Genomic DNA, 13,712 nt, shown 5'->3' on the forward strand with positions numbered 1-13,712 from the left:
GTTGAGATTTTCAAAAGGGCCTCAAGACTATTTAAGTGAGAAAAATTTCCAGGGGACTCTTTTGCATTCCACAGGTCTGTGCATCATGAATGAACTAAAGTTCACCCACGTTGTGATAGCCTTAAAGCAAATAGTCTGGAATAGTAAAATGTCACTTCCTTCCCTCTGGGCTTAATCCTGACCCCTGCACAAAGCCTGAATAAATGGGTTTTGTAAATCAATTCTTCATACTACTCAGTGAATGGAAAAATAGATCAAATAGTGGCCCTGTAGAGGATATGGAGCAACAGCAGAACTGTGGTGCCATGTCCACAGCTAAAACCTCAGGTCTGCAGTAGCACAGATGTCACTGTGTTCTGTATAATTGCTGATCCACTGGCTATGCCCCTATCCCTACTCCAGTCTGCTACCCAAAATTTCCTTTAGAGAGGGGCAGAGGGAAATATTGTAGTGCAGTGCTGTTTTAGACTTGGGTAGGAACAGCGTCTACTCCCACAGCCGGGATTGAGCCAGCTTTGTGTAACATAATTGTACCAGTTCCCTCCTCTTTTAGCTTTCAAGGACTGGTATTTTCCCCATAGTGAAATGTTGTAGTCAATGATTCTACAAACTATGTATTTCACAAAATAGTTTCACTGTATCTTGCAGCAGGACACAATTGATTCATCTTTAGCATATGATTTATAATTAAAATAGCTTGTAGAGTCACTTGACATCATTGAACACCATTTAATTTAGACAAAGTAAGGTACAGGATAAACTAGTTTAGTGCAAAATAATCCACTAGTATGGATTAAGTTTTCAAGTTCTTTATAGCTGACATACTCTATTATCATCTATGCTTCAATAGACTATAGATTTCCAAAATTTTTGTCTTTTTAAATACTAGTTTCCTATTATATTGACTTATCCTGGGGTAAAATTAAGTTAACAAAGTACAACATGTACAGAATTTTTCAAAACGCTTGTTTTTTTTTTGCTTGGAGAATTATAGCATCTGTACCAAAACATGTAAATACTGTGAATATTTATAACATTTGTATAGTATATTTTTTCAAAATAAAATATTTCTCTAGGGGTTGCTGTGATGTACATGTGTATCTATTGCCCCAATCAAGCAATGTTTAAGCAGGTTTATTGCACCATAGACTTCCCTTAAGATGGAACATTTCATTTCCCAGCATGCATTAACTATGATTTTAAAACATATACATGTATGTTCTGGGGAAAGTATATGCATATACAGCCAGTTATTCAATAACAACTCAGCTGTCAGTGTTTTCTTATCATACAAAACAAAACAAAACCAGGCCTGATTGCCATTATGGACACCAGTTTGCAAACAGCAGTATATGTTATAATTAATAAAGTATATTTAAAACAAACAAAAGTCTGAAATCAGAAAAAAAAAAAACAGAAACAACAACAAGAAAAGATTGTGTGGGGAGGGAGGATGAGAGGATACTCTCAAATGAAGTATGTTGGAAGCTGAGTTACAAATCCCTGAAATAAGAGTTTATAAAAGAGACATTGAGAAGCCTCTTGCTAAACTGAAGTGAACAGATGACAATCTATTATGGTAGTTATTGGATTTAATATTTTACTGATTTTCACACAGGCTGCATGATAACTATAAATTAAAAGTTAGAAAGTCATCCAGGCACTGGCATTTAGTAAGGGCTATCAGAGAGGAGTCCTAAGTGTCAATTTGTAATATAAAGGCTTTATCAAGCAAAATGAAAGCTGGAGAACAAGAGGGAATTGTTAAGTACGGGTATTCTGAACAGGACCAATGCAGAATTTCTGAGTTTGCGCAAATTTCACATCCAGAAATAGCCACCTACTGTGCCTTATGAATAAAGCCACACATTTAGTTTTATCTTTTTTTAAAAAAAATCCAATAATTTAAAAATATCTGCCATTCTAATTTATGTATTTGACTTCACACTCTGCTTTTTTTCATAGTCACACATATGTAGCCAATGATAAGAATTTAACTATCATTCCACCTGCATTTTGTATGTGTGTATATGAACATGGCATGCAGAGCTTTTCAAATGATGGCTGTTGCGGTGGAGCTCCAAGTTGGGCTCGTTACAATCATTTCTCACTTTTGGATTTTGTACCTGAGGTTAGCAGACATCTTGTTATAGATAGTCAGATGCCTCTCTTTTTGCCTAATGCTCATTCCTTTGACATCATAACATGTCAGCAACAATAAAATAGATTTACTATTATACCTCTACTTAGTTGCCAGTGTTATTCATTTCACAAGTGGCATTTTTGCTGTTTCTTTTCAACCAAGTCATTCACCTGCTGTGACACCGACTTAGAAATAAGAATGAATAATGCATTTTAGACTCAGTTCACATTAATATAGATCTGAGGCATATTTAGGTTTATGAAAAGAAGAGCTTTGATCTTGGCAGCAGTGAATTTTAAATAAGTGTACATTTTTCATAATTTCTAAGTTGCTGCTGCACGCATTTACATGTACGTATCCACAGCTATTTTCTCAATTGACAATAGCTTTATAAGTCCTTGTTTCAGATGGAACATTTCAGTATTAGGGAATCTCTTTACTTTTTTGGTGCAGGTATTCTATTGTCCACAGCACGTATTTAAAGAGATTGTTCAGCATCAATGCACACAGTGGAACAATCATTATAAATAAGCTTCTGGACCGAGAGACAGCTGCTTGGCACAACATAACTGTTACAGCCACAGAAATGAGTGAGTAAGAATTTAAGGAACACTATGTTCTATATCCTGCATGCACTTAGTGTAATTATTATCTGAACATCCCTTCTTTTAAATGGACAATACATGCTACTTTCTCATTATATTGCTGTTTCTTGTTACATTAAGGAGTATTATTAAAGTGATGAGTTCAGTGGAAGCAGGATGTTTTTGAGCTCCAAGGTCTTGTGCTCTTTCATAAAAGATGATCTTATAAAAAAAGAAGAAAAAGAAGAAATTGTAATTAGATGGAGACTCTAACACTTTCAAGTTATACTGAAGCATATGAATTGCTCCCCCAGTGCAAGATCTTATGTTAAATTAGACCCTGGTTAATTTCACTCCAGATTTTTGACTAGTGTAAAATTAGCCAGGGTCTAATTTAACACCAGTCAGAAACCTGTATTTCAAATTAATGGTTAATGTCGGGCCTAAATCAGCTAGACTTCTCTACAGTGACAATTAAATCTGGGAAGCATCCTTTATATAGATTTCACCTGTCAGTTTTTTGTCTGAAAGTCAAATGCAAATTGCTTCTGTTTGTGCTTTCAGTTATCCAGCTGCCCTATTTTTGAGACAACATTATGGAAAATGTTTGCTGGCTAATTTGGAACTGGACATGACAAAATGTGTTTCTTCCTAGTTAAAATTAATCACATCATCCACAGGAAGAGAAAAGGTCAACAAAATAGGAGGATATCAATGGATCTGCTACTTATTGCCATGCATTTTTAACAACTAGCATGTGGTTCAGACATTGTGTCATATAAATTTGTTTTTTTATGATGATTATTTAGAAATATGAGTAAGACAAGGTGGTGAGGTAATATCTTTTATTGGACCAGTTTCTTCTCTCTGGTGACAGAGACAACCTTTAGAAATATGTTAATTCCATATATTCCCCATAAGAAAGCATTCCCCATATATATATATATATATATATATATATATATATATATATATATCAGAATAGTAGATGCAATATAGCTTAATATAGTGAAGTTGGTAGCAATATTTACTACAATCCTCATTTTATATTTTTGAATTGATAGTCTTGTTTGACTTCTTGGTTTATCTGTGAGTTTTTAAACACAAATGTATCTTCTTTTTCACTTTGTTGGACAGCTGGCGGGTGATGTGGTGGAATGGAAAGCACCTCTGGGATATTTTTGTCATACCTTGAATAGGTCTATGGAAACATTGCAGGATGACTTCAGTCTAGGATTGTGACTTTTCTGTTTAGCTAAATACTAAAAAGGGAGAGAACCAGATGTTACAATTGAATAAATGTCTCCTGAAGCAGAAGAAATGCCAAGGGTTTCAATGTCAAGAAATATTAAGATATGTGTTGTAAGAGGAGGGAGCCCTTCTCATTTTGCTATATTTATTCTCCAGCTCTTTAATGATAATATGGTCACCATTTAATAAGATCATATCCAGAGGTATTAAAGGTGTTTCACATTGGTTTGGATATGCTTGAAGATGATTTACTATATCAATTAATAACATTGAACACCTGAAATATAATCATCATGTCTATCCTGTGTACTTAGCAATCTTTTCTTGAAAAACAAAGAAATTACAGGTGAAATTTTGGCTCCATTGATGCCAATGGCAAAACTACCATTGATGACAGTGGAACTCGGATTTCATCCCATATGGGCCATGCACGGTTACAGCCTCTTTGCACCAACCAGGTGGCATAAATCCAGCTTCAAATCCCATAAGTGTCCTGGCATCTGCACCATAGTCAGGCCTCCATCGCCCACCATTTCTCAGTCGAGGGGGCTGCGGGGCACAGGGACGATGTAAGTTCCATTAAGAAGCGTGCATCAGTGGCACAACATATGGTTTGTCTATTTGTACCAGGTCTGACCTTGAGATTCTCAGAGCCAGAACTAGCTGCTTAATGACCCTGCCTCCATCGTGCGCTGAGTGGAGTTCCAACTCAAGAGTGAATCAAGCCCAGTATTTTCTGTCTCTTGGTAGGTGTTAATCTGCCTACACAGAGTACACAATTCAAACCAGAAATAATAGCACCTAATAATACAAACAGAACAAGAAAACTTGAGTCACCAAACTGACTTGAAGGTGATTTGTTCATTCACAAAAGGAAGGTCATTAGGGGCCAAAATGTTTTCTGCCTCCTATTTCTGTCAATTGAAGTATAAATCTCCATCAAGTATTTCTGATGGTAACAGCTGACTGAAACATGGGACAACTTTGACTCTAATTTGTTATTTCTTTGCATGTCCAGAGGTGTGGTTCACTACCAGCTCTAAGTAGTTACCAGTAAGAAATAGCAGAAAGGACCATTTGTCCTGAATAGTTCAGCACACCACACCTTTTATACTGAGCGTCAGAATTTTCTTTTGACTACAGAATTCACAACACTCTTCAGCTCTTAAGCATGGAAGGTAAAGGATTTAACTCACCACTCCAGTTTTGTCTAATAAGTGTGATTTTTTAGATTAACCTGTCAATTTATATACAGTTCTTTTATATTGTTACCTTTTAGCATTATCATTCAATACTTCCTTCCCGCTCATCTCCACTAGGAAATGAGGTGGGAGAACACACAGTTGCAACCTGGCTCAGCCTAATCAAGTAAGTGATCTGATTTTTTTTCATTTAAATTTTATTTACAAGTGAGCTTATTGTGGAGAGGGAAATACTCACTGCCTTGTTTCTCTCTTTTTGTCTTAGGTTTCCAAGGAATTCTTTTCCCTGATGGAGCACTTTAATGCATTTCTCCCAGCAATGTTCACATTTCACTACCTGATTCAATACACAGTATAATTATTTAGGTCAATATTTTCAAAAATGGATGCTTATAGATATGGTCCTAAGTTCATAGGTAGGCCCCTAAATGCGGAGCCTGGTTTTCAAAAAGGCTGAGTAACCAGCAGCTTCCATTGAAGTCAATAGGAGCTGCTGGGTGCTCAGTACTCCTAAAAGTCAAGCTACTCAGACTAAGTTTGGGCATCTTCCTATAATTCCAAATATATATATTTTTTCATTTAAATCACATTTCTATCTTTGAAACACTCTCTACTCCCTCCAGCCCAATACTCAGCATGAAAACCTGGCCCTATAATAGTCAGTGGGAATTTTGCCATTGACTTCAGTCAGGCCAGGATTCCATCTGTAACATTTTCTTTGTTTCTCATTTTAATTAATGCTTTTAGCACAACACTCTTCTGTTTGCTTCCTATTACAAACACACACACACACACAACCTCACTCCTTCCAGTCTGATAAAAAATGCCACTGCCAACACATAGGGTGACTCCAGTCAGTCACAGCAACAGAGAAGATTCTGGGAAGTTTTACCCATATTCCTCTTCTCTTTCACACTGTTTCTGGCTCTGGAATGACTCTGGACAATAGTGGACATCCTCTTTCAGGCATGGTGTGGTGCATGTCTGTGCTACTGTGAAGCAAGTCCACTCCCTCTGCCTTAGCTAAATTGTTACAATCCATCACATACTCTTCTCAATTAATCAGCAGTATCACAACTGTTTCACTCTCTTTCTTACAGCTTCTGTTAATAACAATGAATTACTTTGAAATCCTTTTTGGTTTACAAAGTGATGACTGAGATATCTTTACTTTGTTATGTTGAGTATAAATGACTTATTGTTTTCCTTAGAGCCCTCTGTTTCTTCCCAAGTGCATATTCCTCTTGGCATCATGATTAGTCCTAGGCTTTTTTTTTTTGCCTACCTCACTTTGGATTGGCCTTTGAGAGTCCAGAACTTCTTGAGCACCTATTGGATAGGATTTTATCACTGGGGCAATCACATGATGTTAGCAAACTTTGTTTTGATTTCTGCATGATTTGGCCAGTTTGGTCTCCAATAATTACTGTTACAATCTTTTTTTTTTTTTCCTAAAGAACCTTCCTGGACACCAGCCACGCTGTTACTGTGACTCTCTGAATATCTTGGAATCTAGCTGTCTCTCAGCTTTCTCTTTCCCTCCTGCAGACTGTGTTCTGCTTAGTAAATGTTCTGCTTATCGTATCGTAGGAGCTGAGTAATATAGCTATGCTCAGATGCAGACATCCTCATTTTCTTGTGCAATGGATAAGTGGTGAGACAAGAGGTGTGTCTTTCTGCATAGATATTGAAGTCTTTCCCTTGCCATGCAATGGTCTAGCCAAATGCCACCTGACCAGTGCCTGGGAGTGCAGAAGCAACTCTGTTCCCCCTGCTACCTCAGTTAACATGCCCTGGACAGCTATTACACAGCTGTGACAAATAACTCAATAGTACAATATTTCCTCTCAAGAAAAAAATCTTCTGTTCTCTGAGGAAGGTGAGAACTAGCTAGCTAGCTAGTTCTGGCTAGCTGCCAAATTGCAATGTGGGATGGTTCTGGCCAAAAGCTCAGAGAAAAGTTGGAAATCTACCAGTAGAAACAGAGAAACACCTAAAAACACCCAATAGAAGGGTAACTAACTGGGGAAAGAAAACAGGTGTGAATGGTAGTTCATGGCCAAGAGGAGCAAAATAAACTTCCCACACTCACATTTGCAGACCAATGAGATGCCCATGCAGCCTATAAATGGGCCAATCAGGCTCTGAGGGCAGGAACTAAAATCCCCCTGCTCCACTCAAGCTCTGCCCATGAAGCTGTCAGGAGGGATGAGTGAGAGGCACTGCTATTCCCTCCTAAGCTAGCCAGGAACCCAGAGATGTATTTCCTCTGCCATCCCAGCCAAATCTCCTCACCACATACCTGTAGCAAATATGGTGAGGGCTGCAGTGTCAAAATTGTTTTTAAGAATCATGATTATTTTTTCTATGCATATATTACGTAAAAAAACTAGCCCAACCAATTTTATTAATGCATTCCTGATCAATTCTTATTAACATTAAGCATGAGAAATTTCATCTCAAAAAGAAATATTTCAAGAAAGATATGAAGGGGTTAATATAAAGAGTTATCATGAACTTTGATGCCTCCTATTAAGGCTTACCATATATCACCCCAGCTCCATTGGTTTCAATGTGGCTCTGCCTCTACTCACCAGTTACAGATCTGATCTGATTTATTTACAGTTGTTATTTCTGATACCATTCCCTCTTGCAGAAGACTCAGAAGTCATCCGCTCAGATTCCAATGTTTGTTGTAAGAAACTAGTGAGCTGCACATTTAAAAATTTGTTTGTTTGTTTGTTTTGCTGTTGATCTTTATGGTCCTTTTGACTCATTTTCCTGAGTAGAGGAAGTAGCCTGTTGGGAAGGCTAGTCAGCAGGCAGCTTATGCTAGCACCTAACAGTTTGCATTGTCAACTACTGTGAAGGGTCTTGCCAATATCAATCATGCTATTTAGACAGACCAGGTTGTGCCATTCATCAACAAGAATGTACTACAATGGTTCTATTCATTGGAAAATATTATGCTTAAGCTCCTGATCCAATAAAGCACCTGGATTTAAGCACATTAGTATTCCTGTTGACTTCAGTGGGACTATTTATGTGCTCAAGTGCTTTGCTGTACTGGGGCCAAAGTGGGTATGTTTATTAGGGTGCCTGTGACATGTACACTCTTGAGTATGTCTCTTTCTCTCAGTAGAGGTTTGATCCAGTAATGTGAAGAGTGCTTCCAAAAGTTGTTGATCAACCTCAACTGCCCTACTCTTATTGACTATAGGAGACATTCTGTGAATCTTTTAATAAATTAGCAAGAATATTTCTAGATCTGATTTGCATACAGACTATGTACCAGTATAACTATTTTGATTAGGGTGTGATTTTTTTTAATAGAGTAGTTATACCAATACCCTGCGACCCAGGAACTTCTTTGTGCCAACTGGGTGAGGGAATGGGATCCCCTGGGTCAAATATGTGCACAATAATTCACAAAAGTATGGCATGTGAGATTTCTGCTGAGAGCCAGTAGCTCACTGGGCATCATAATTATCTCAAAACGAATGTACAGATAATAGCTAATGAGCTGGGTATCTATACTGGAAATTATGTTCTCAGTGCCTTGGAGTTTGGGTAAACATGGTGACATGCCTCATACAAGTTCCTTCTAGGCAGAGGGTAATAGACGCTATCTCACTGGCTGGGAATTGTGTCTTGCCTGCTTCACATTATAGCTCTATTTACATATTGAGCTAAAATTTGAAGCAAGAGATTGTGAACTATACGAGAGAGGATATTTACAGGAAGATATAAAGCAGCAGGAGGGAATATTATTTACGAGTAAAGACAGTGGATTGTTAGAGTGTTTCAGGGGAGCAGAAGTACCCCCTGGCATCTTTCACTGAGGAGGCAAACTGGCAGCGTGTTACTTATCTCATGAATGGAAAATCAATCCTGGTTGAAAATCACTGCAAGGTTGTTGGGGTGAGCATTCATCTGTAAAACATGAAAGTGGGAAATTAAATAAATCTAAGTTCCTGAATGTGAGTTATGATTTTATTTTATATGTAATCATCATTTGTTTCCAATATTTCTACTTGCTATCATTTGAATCTTTACTTTTTGTTAAATAAACTTTTGCTTGGTTTCACTATGAACATATCTAAGTGTTGTGTGTTAAGGAGTGCTGCGATCTAAGAGGAAAATTGTAAGCTGCTACTTTGGAAGCAGCAAATCTGTGAAGTCTGTTTCTAATGGACCAAGGCTTGAACACTCGAGGGAGATGCTCAGAGGGGTTGTAGCAAGTCTATCACTAACCTACTTGGGGAAAGTAGATCCTGCTTTGGCTAGGAGGGGAGTGCTTGTGTTTCTTCTGGCCAGTGGAGTCAGGGAGCTGACACATGGCAGGCACAGATAAAGCTTCCTCATGCTAATTGCAAGTGGTAGAAAGATGCCTCTCAACCCTGGTTACCCCCAGGAAGCATCACAACCCACTAGTGTGGACACAGTTATACCAGTAAAAGATGTCCTATACAAGTGTAGTTAAATCCCCTTTCCATACCAGATAAAGTTATAAGTGCAGTTACACCAGTATAACTGTACCCACACTAGGGCGGTGGTATCAATATAGTTAAAATGGTACAACGTATGCATGTAGACAAGACCCTTCTCAAAGGGATGGCCACTTGTGCTGTGTGCTAAATGGGACCACAGCCCTGTTCAAAGGGTTAGTCCTGTTATCACCTCGTTGAACCTGGGCTCGGTGTAGGGCAGGCAATGTCCAGAGCTGCAAGACCTATTGTGTTTTTAAGATCCTGGAGATGAGTCATAGGCCTTATGTGCTTTTGAGTCACCTATTGCACAGGACTCTGCCCAGACATGTTTCTGTGCTCACCTGCAGTTTTTCCCTGTGCCTCCTTCCCTGTGACAGAGGGAGCCTATCAGGATTACTGGCAGGAAACTGCCTAAGTTTGCCTTTAAAAACAGACATTTTTGAAACAAACATCAGAAAGGTTCCTGCATTACTGCCTGGTCTGATCAGCCAGGGGTTTTGAGGGGTCCTTTCTCTGCTCTCGTTTTATTTTTGAGCATACCCCCAGTTTCTGAACCCCCCCCACGAAGAATGAATTGCTACCTGATTATTGAGACTGTACCGAGCCCTCCTGGCTTCTTCTGATCTTGCTGCTGCTTCTGCCTTTGCTGCTGCCTTGGGAACTGGTAGAAACTTTCTATACTTTTATTTTATTACTTTAGCTGCTGGCTCTGTTTCCCTAGCACACAAACTCAAGCTAAACCTTGGTCTGTGTCTTAAAACCTCTCTTAAGCTCCGCTGCGCTTTGCTGCTAAAAATAAGCTTGTGCCGCTGCTAAGCTCTGCTCCCTGCTTTCAGCTGTATCCACTGCTGCAGCCACCATCCCTTGGCTTCCTTGGGAGCTGTATCCGGGGCACATACCACTCTGCCCTCTGTAACTTCCCCATAGCATAAGGTGCACCATAGGTTTTGTTTTTTTAGTGTAATAAGTCATAGTTTGTTAAGATTGTAGAGCTTGTAAGTTCACCTGCCTTGTTACAGTTTACTGTTTTGTTGCTCCGTAGAGTTGCTTGTTATAGTTTTGCTTAGAATTGTGATATTTGTTGTTTTGCCTAGTCATTGGTTAAGATAGATAAGGTTTTTGCTGCTTAAATTCGTCTTCCCGCTGTCCCGATCTCTCCCTGAACTTTCCCGTGTCTGTTTTTCCCCCGCTCCAATCTCCCCCTCTGTGTGCTCCTCCGTGTCTCCCTGGTATAACCCTTTGCTGCTTTTCCCCCCCATCTGCACTCTCTCCGAACTTCCCAACTCCTTGCTGCTTCCGCCCCCCCCCCGTGTCTAAATCACCCTCCGAACTCCCCAAACCCCTTGCTGCTTCTCCCCCTGTGAAACTTCCCAAACCCTTTGCTGCTTTTTTTCCCTTTGTTTTTGGTGTCTGCTTGTTGCTTAAACCTCTCTCTAGCCCTTCTTTACACTTCTCTGCTGCCCCTCCCCTACCAAAGATCACCATCACACTGCTCCATTGTCCTTACCCCGCAGGGCTTCAGAGTCTCTCGCCGCTTCCAGCCGCACTCTCCTCTCATCAGTTGCCACTAATCATTCACTCCCCTCCCCCCTCCTGTTCCTTGACCCAGCCTTTAGGTACACTCTTGCAGATTATCTGCTGTCCTAGCCTCACAAATTAAGTCATTACTTTTCTTTTATACCATTACATTGCATAATTTCACTTATCACCCATATTGTATTATTGCACTCTGATTCACATTTTACTTGTAATTATAACACCCCATTGGTTGCTTCCACTTTTCTGATATACTTTGTATTTGCATTGATATCATTGTGTTACATTGTGTATAAGGCCACTAACCACTTAATACATTCTATCTAAGATTGTTGACCATTTTATATAGAAGCTACCATTTTATTTTGCATTTCTTTTTGATACGCTTACTGACTGTACTGTATCCCATTGTGCTGAACCCCACTTACTGTACCCCACTGTTAGAACTCCCTACACTGTTCAATAAGAATCCTCCCCCCAATCATTGTCTATTGTAAACACCCTATACACCCCATCCCATCGTATTTCCTTGTTAAATTCCCACCACTTCCTTTTTCCTTTAATAAAGAAATTAATTGGCACCCCACCTGTGTGGTAATTGCTCCCCAAGATGCCATATACCTGCTGGCAGGGACAAAGACAAAGGTGCTAGTTCAAGAAAGTTTGAAAATATTCAGGTTTCTGCACCCATCTATGTGCTTGGGGGCTTGTGGATATGTTGTTACCCATGGGCCTCAGTTCTCTAGAATAGTTTCTCAACCTGTGGACATGAACCAGAGGATGGTGCATCCATCCTGATTGATTTATGGCTAGAGCTGGTAGGATATATTTGAAACAGTGGGAATTTTGGTGAAATTTGTTTATGCCCAAAGTTATGAAATGTCAAATAAGACCAGCTCTAATGGCATCCATGGCTCTAGTACTCTACGATGTTCTACATGGGCAAAGCCCTGTTACATTCTATGGAGCTCTCTGCTGGTACAACTGTTGACCAGCTTGTAGTATCAGGTCCCATAGTTTCCTTTTAAAAAATAAATCAATTTATAATACAAATCCAACATTTAATATAGAAAGCATTGTGGATGATTAAAAACAGCTTTGAAGTTAATTGCCTTTTTTAAAAACATGGTGGTTTGTAGGAGCGTATTTTTTAGACAATGAGTTAACAGAATAAAATAAAATAATAATAATAATTAATAAAGAGAGATTCTGCTTTACAATTTTGGCTGCTTCTCCAAATGACTTACAATATCAGAAATTCTTCTTGGTTAGAGCTACAATCTTATAATCAGAGGTGTTACCTTGCTAAAATAATATTACAGCACAATGGATTGGAATACCCAATATAATATTTTGAACAATATCTGTGGGCATCAGTAAGGATTTCCTTCTCAGCTGAAGACTGTCATCACTTAAAAGAAAATTTGAATAGCCTTGTTTCTTGAAAATATGCAGCGGGTTAGACTGTAAATATTGATTCTTAACATCCTTTTCTCCTTTTATTTAGGAAATCCAGAACAAGTTTCTGAAGTAACTGTGTATGTTCAAGTTCTTGATGTTAATGACCATGCTCCAGAATTTCCAAAACACTATGAGATTTATGTGTGTGAAAATACAAGATCTGGACAGGTAGGAGACTGAAAATTTGTTGTGTAGCCATATTGTTTCCCTTTATAGTGATCTAAGACATTTGGCATTGGTTATTGCTATTTGCTTTAACCCAGTTTATTTCAATATTCCAAATGCAGGGTAATAGTAAAATGTATATTATTTCTTTACAATAAGAGCAATATCCCTGGCAACCAAACAAGGAAACATAATATTAGATAGGTAGAGAAGAAAACTGTTAAAAAAACACCACAATTTTAATACAATTTAATGTCACAGAGACAAAATCCTATAGGGACTGAGATTCGCTGCAATTGCGTATACCATTTTGAGAGAATTATTCATAAGAACATAAGAACATAACATAAGAACGGCCATACCAGGTGAGACCGAAGGTCCCTCTAGCCCAGTATCTGTCTACCGACAGTGATCAATGCCAGGTGCCCCAGAGGGAGTGAACCTAACAGGCAATGATCAAGGGATCTCTCTCCTGCCATTCATCTCCATCCTCTGACAAACAGAGGCTAGGGACACCATTCCTTACCCATCCTGGCTAATAGCCATTTATGGACTTAACCACCATGAATATATCCAGTTCTCTTTTAAACGCTGTTATAGTCCTAGCCTTCACAACCTCCTCAGGTAAGGAGTTCCACAAGTTGACTGTGCGCTGCGTGAAGAAGAACTTCCTTTTATTTCTTTTAAACCTGCTGCCTATTAATTTCATTTGGTGACCTCTAGTTCTTGTATTATGGGAATAAGTAAATAACTTTTCCTTATCCACTTTCTCCACATCACTCATGATTTTATATACCTCTATCATATCCCCCCTTAGTCTCCTTTTTTCCAAGCTGAAGAGTCTTAGCCTCTTTAATCTTTCCTCATACGAGACCCTCTC

At 38.8% G+C, this 13,712-nt stretch overlaps 1 protein-coding gene across 1 annotated transcript in view; it reads left to right on the top strand.

The window, feature by feature from the left end:
- Positions 1-13,712, top strand: part of CDH19 (cadherin 19) — a 186,172-nt gene that overhangs the window by 153,675 nt on the left and 18,785 nt on the right. The window contains 2 exon segments of the mRNA XM_030552677.1: positions 2,597-2,733; positions 12,714-12,835. Of these exon segments, the coding sequence (XP_030408537.1) occupies positions 2,597-2,733; positions 12,714-12,835 (259 nt within the window).

This window comes from Gopherus evgoodei, chromosome 2, assembly GCF_007399415.2.
Source record: "Gopherus evgoodei ecotype Sinaloan lineage chromosome 2, rGopEvg1_v1.p, whole genome shotgun sequence".
NCBI lineage: Eukaryota > Metazoa > Chordata > Testudines > Testudinidae > Gopherus > Gopherus evgoodei.